The 5,626-nt window shown below is 35.8% G+C and overlaps 1 protein-coding gene across 1 annotated transcript in view; it reads right to left on the reverse strand.

Moving 5' to 3' along the window:
• Window positions 1-1,261: 1,261 nt before the first annotated feature.
• LOC102673778 (homeobox protein Nkx-2.8-like) overlaps window positions 1,262-5,626 on the reverse strand; it is a 7,376-nt gene continuing 3,011 nt past the window's right edge. The window contains exons 2-4 of the mRNA XM_006620956.2: window positions 5,228-5,328; window positions 4,818-5,021; window positions 1,262-2,901 (exon numbers count right to left, since the gene is read on the reverse strand). Coding sequence (XP_006621019.1) covers window positions 2,405-2,901; window positions 4,818-5,021; window positions 5,228-5,328 — 802 coding nt within the window. The 3' untranslated portion in view covers window positions 1,262-2,404. The remainder of the gene's footprint in view (window positions 2,902-4,817; window positions 5,022-5,227; window positions 5,329-5,626) is intronic.

Raw genomic sequence — 5,626 nt, forward strand, 5'->3', positions numbered from 1 at the left:
TTTATTGTTTTATCTCGTTATCGCGATTAATTTGATAGAAAATGGGAGAATTGTTATATAAGCGATCAAGAATCTTCGCCATTTTGAAAAATGTTTCTGTAAGAAAATGAAAAGATATTTTAATTTAACCGCTTATTTATTATTCGTAGATGAGAATTTTTATTTTTAAGTACGAACGTGAGAGACACATATATACATACATACACGCGTATATTCACATACATGCTAACGATAACTTTGTACAAAAGAGAAGAAAAAAAAAGAATCTCGAAACTGTGAATCTATCTAATGATCTACACTATTGATCAAAAGTTTAGAAAATATTATTGAATTTGAATTTCTGATTAATTTGATTATATATAGATGTATTTGAGATTTTTTTTGAGGTTATGTTTAATTCTATTTATCGTTCTATATTTTATAGAATCATTAAATAACTAACTTAATGATTATAAAGTAAATGTTAATATAGAATATTATATTTAATAGAATATTGAATAAAATTGTTTAATTTTATTCAAAAATTAAAGTTATTATCGTTTGAAGATATCAGTCGAGGGTTAAACCTAACCTAACTCAAATTGTCGTAGTGTTATTTACGATTCAATGCTATCACTTGAAAATTAATATATTAAGTTGATACTATAATACAATGCAAGATTGTTTTTATAAATCTTTGACTAGATAACGTTATAACTAAACAGAATTAAGATTTTCTTTTTTAAATTTAAAGATCTCACGAGATCAAAGAATTAATTTCAAACTTTTGACCGACAGTGCATACCTATTTCCTTTATTTCTCTACTTATTCACGCTATATCACTTTTACGTTACGATTTTGGCGTAAAATGTTATAATCAGAAAGTTTAGAACACTTTATGCGACTCATCCTAATCGATAAATTGGTTAGAAATTGTAGATACACATTTTAAGAGACAAACAGGATTATTATTTTTAAAAATAATAATTTTAGAAATATTCCAATTTTTCACTTATTATTCGAAAAATAGAATATCATATTATAAAATAAACCACAATATTTTTAATTGTCTGATCAGTTTAGAAATTTAGAATTCGGATTAAAATTTACAGAATATTCGTAATATTATTATCTCCAACCAACCAAATAATTCCAAAATTATTATCACTATTTTTCCAACAAATTTTATAAATCTCTTAAAAGTTTGTATCCAAATTTCATCCAAATTTCTCCACGATCATAATCGCGATTTATCTTTGGTTATTATCTTCTGCAAATACCCGATACAATCGACGAAACACAGACGCAGTTTAATTCACTCGAACGACACTTTCATCGATAGAAGTTTCATCGAATTTTTAAATTTCGCGTCGAGATCCACTTTAATTACGAGTTAGAATGATGGTCGATCGTCAACTTCGATTGGCAGTACACTTCGTTTACTCAACAACGAGAACTCGAGTAAACTTAGTCGAAGTTTCACAGGCAAACACTCGTTTCTTACTGTTAATCATCTAAGCTAATAATACGTTTGATTTTTGATAATCTTACGATATTAGTTAAAAACGATTCTTTTCTGCACTGGAATTCTCTTGACAGTTATGGGATGGATTATTCTTCGCGGTATTCTTGACGATTTCTCTCTTTCTCTGATTGATTTTTTTTATTTTTCATATCTCTCGATCGTTTGTTGTTTCAAGATTCGTTGATGTATTTTTAAAATTGAATCGAATCGATCCTCACACTTTGATCGTATACTGTTTCTTTAAGATTCTTTGATACATATTTAACATTACCAAGAAGATAATATTTCACTTGATTCCTTAGATATTGTTCATGAGAAGTTCAAATCCGTTACTTGATCGACTTAAATATATCCATAATCTTTAATCCATCTTACAGCTTTCATTGTTCGAAAATCAGTTTATAATTAGATTTCTTATCTTGTTTATACAAAAAATCCGTATCAAGATATTATCCATAATCCTCTTTTCTTCCAACAAGACGAAAGTTCTCATAATTTCTCCAAAAATCTAAGAATTATTTTATTCCTTCTCTAACAATCTCAAATATTTCAAGTATCAATGATCGACGATAAATCTTCAACATCTCCTTCACTTTCTGTCGCATATGATATACCAATTCGCCCAGAACAGTTGGAAAAGATTTCCTCGTCCTTCCAACAAATATCATCCACAATTTTTCTCTTCCCTTCCCCGATGAAAAGACAAATCGTTCTCCCGATAACAATCATTAATTAACCTTCTAATTAATTAATCTTCTGTCCACCAAAATCCGACCACTAATCGTCTTCGACTGTTTCGTATCAGCCTTCTATCGATCCTCCAGATATCCCAGCCATCGACCGCCAAGTCCACGATGACAACGAATGATTCTCGTTCATTCAACGAACGAAAGTCCATCTTACCACCAATAAGGTTTCTGCATGTAGGGCGGCATAGGTACCTGGCCCGTGGTCGGATACGTGGCAGGTTCCATCAGCTTGGACTGGCAGGGCTTTCCATCCTTGATCAGCAACGGTACAGCGACCCTTCTAGGTGAACACCCGCTTCCGCTCGCCTCCGTCGCCGCCCTTTTCGTCTTGTACCTGTGGTTCTGGAACCAGATCTTCACCTGGGTGGGGGTGAGCCGAATAATCGAGGCCAAATGCTCCCTCTCGGGGGCGCTCAGGTATTTCTGCTGACGGAAACGTCTCTCGAGCTCGAACGTCTGCGCCTTGGAGAACAGCACCCGCCTCTTCCGCTTTTTGTGCTCGGTCTCGTGGGGTTGGGTCTCGTTCGCCTGCTGCTCGTCCTCGAACTCCGCCGACTCTTCCTCTTTGCACTCGTGGTTCGCCTCCTGCTTCGGTGGGAACGATAAATCCGAGATGGTCGGGCTGGTCGAGTCTGGTTGCTGCAACACTGGAATTTTTGCAGTTTTATGATGCTGCAATGTGGAACAATTGGTCGGTTGAATTGAAGAGTAGCGAGTATTGGTTGAGTATTGTGTTCTTTATTGTAATTATAATACTATAATTCGTGGATCTGTTTAGAAATTGAAGGATCTTTCGAACCAATGAAGGGATCGCATTTAATTTTGGATTTTGAGTCATTGAGTTTATGAGTGTTTGATAAGAATCGAAAATATTCATTGGAAATTTTGCAAATTTAAAGTAGAATCGAGTTGGACGATAATTTTGTAATAGTTACTTTTCTAAAAATCGATAAACGTCATTTGGAAAGGTATTTAGATCGTTTGGAAAATGACTAAGGCATGCTGCAGCTGCATTTTTTACTATCCCTCGACTTCTAACGTTGATTGCAAGCAGATGCAAGCCTGTATTGATTACTCAATTCTCGTTAATAACTGCTTGCTCATCGTTCGGATACACTTTCTGCTTAAACCTATCCAAACCATACCTATAAAGTGGAAGAAACAAAATTGATCGTTAAAATATTAAAAGGATCACGAAGCGACCAATTTTTTAATTTAAAAAACACGAAGAATTTGCAAAAAAAAAAAATAATAACGAAATATTGATAGATTCTGTTCACCGTTTAATCCAACAATATTTTGATTAGTCTTCGGCTAAAGTGGCAAATACCACGGTGGCCTAGAGACACGGTAATTTAATGTACAACGACGAGGTCCCTGGCTTCGTGAGCATACAATACGCTTTTGTGAACGAGCCGTAAGCCTGGTTGGGGAGGGTGTGAAGCAATATACAGCGTTTGATACCCTCCTCTACCCCATGGGATCGACTGTATCATTTTCATGGGAGATTAGGCTCCAGCCTCTGTGTCGCGTCGTGATTTCAATTAGACACTTCCATCTTGCTTCTCGACGACGTTAACGTCTTCGAAAAAGAACGATTCGACGATCAATTAGGTTCCAGTTTGAACACATAAAACGCCATTGTAAATTTTAAATCGAAAAAATGAGATAGAGTTTAGATAAGAATCATTGTATTTACAATTTGACAAAATGTAAAATCGAAGCAATTGTTTGCAAACTCGTAAATATATTTTAATTCTACAAAAATGGATCATTTATTAATTTTCCTTAACACTTTCAACTTTCTCTTCGAAACTCTCGATTTATTGAGGCTTCGGTTTTCTTTCAACTCGAAGACAAAATTTATACAATCACATGTCAACGAAAACGATCGCGTTAGGGATCTATCTTCTCCATCCCGGCGGTCGAAAACACCCTTTCCACCCTTTTGAAAGGGATGAAATCCCCGATTTCTCGATGTCGACCGTTCTAATATTCGAGAAGAAGTAAAAGAACGGAAGGGAGATAAGGAGAAGAGGTGAAAAGAGGCGATAGGCTACGGATGGATTTTTTGGGCGTGACAATTTCGATTGATCGAGGGCCTCACAGGGATACACGCATCTGCCCTCGAAAGGACATCTGTCCCCTTGCACGGGCCAATCGGTGAACAGGGCCCACGAGGACCTTTTATAGGACCATTAGATCCTGCTTAGCCCAAGCGGGCCAATTGTAGGGTGCTAAATAAATAAGGGTTTCGACGCTACGTACTGCACACCTCTCACAAGTATATCCGTATATTTCATACATTCGATTCGTAGTAAAAATCGTACGATTTTTTCGAAAGCAGTTCGTATTCTTATTTCAGATTTTTTCCACTAGATTTTAAGTTGAGTATAATTTGATCGAAAGGCGAGAGGCGATGATTTGAATTATTTCTTGGTAACCAATCACTGTTCGAAGAGTATTTTACAATTTAACAATTGCGAGAGATTATTAGAGAGGTAAATTGTGAATTTAACCCTATTCCACGCTTCAAAAAATTCGTAAAAAGTTTATTACTTACCATTCACCTCTTCCAAAGGCTGAGGTAATGTGGTCGGTAACGTTGGACCGGTCGGCCATCCCAATAAAGCGGGTGGCGGGGGTGGTAAGGTGCCTCTGTTCAGATTCGCGTATATCGCGGGTTGTAACATGGCCGTCGTGTGCTCGAAAAACTGTTGGTATGCCGACGGAACATCGTTCGTGGTCGGTAGCACCGTGGTACTACCTGCAACCAGAATTTCCAAAATCCCTTAAAATATCGACTCGACATAATATTTTCAATTTATTTCGAACGATTTATCAAAGATGGAAACGTTTTTTGCGAGCATAGATTTTAAAGAGAAACTTTTTATTAGAAGATTTATTAAGAAAAATTATCTGGTCGAACTGAAATCGGTTCGAAATTCATAGAAAAATCACTCCTTTCGTTACCTTGCACCTCAGTTTCCTCCTGAGATGGCTTCGAATCAAGCTGCAGAATGTCATGGATGTGAAAACTTGTGCTCCTGGGCATCTTGAAGCTCTCCAAAATTCTACAACAGAAAGGTCATCGAAACGATTAAAAACGTATTATAATCTCAGCCAGATCATGATTATACTAACAAACTAATCGAACATCTACTTGAACGTGCATAACAGAACCATATCCTAAATTATTATCTTAAAAAATGAACCAAAAAGGAAAAAAAAAAGAATAAGCACGCGAGACTTCTTATAAAATCTATCTTAATATCCATTTCTCTCTATCGATCTCTATTAATCGATATCTGTCGAACCGATTGAAAAAAAAAAAAAAAATAAGACGATTGGTTAAAACGACTGGAGTCGTGG

The sequence above is a fragment of the Apis dorsata genome, unplaced genomic scaffold (genome assembly GCF_000469605.1).
Source record: "Apis dorsata unplaced genomic scaffold, Apis dorsata 1.3 scaffold_570, whole genome shotgun sequence".
NCBI classification, from domain to species: Eukaryota; Metazoa; Arthropoda; class Insecta; order Hymenoptera; family Apidae; genus Apis; species Apis dorsata.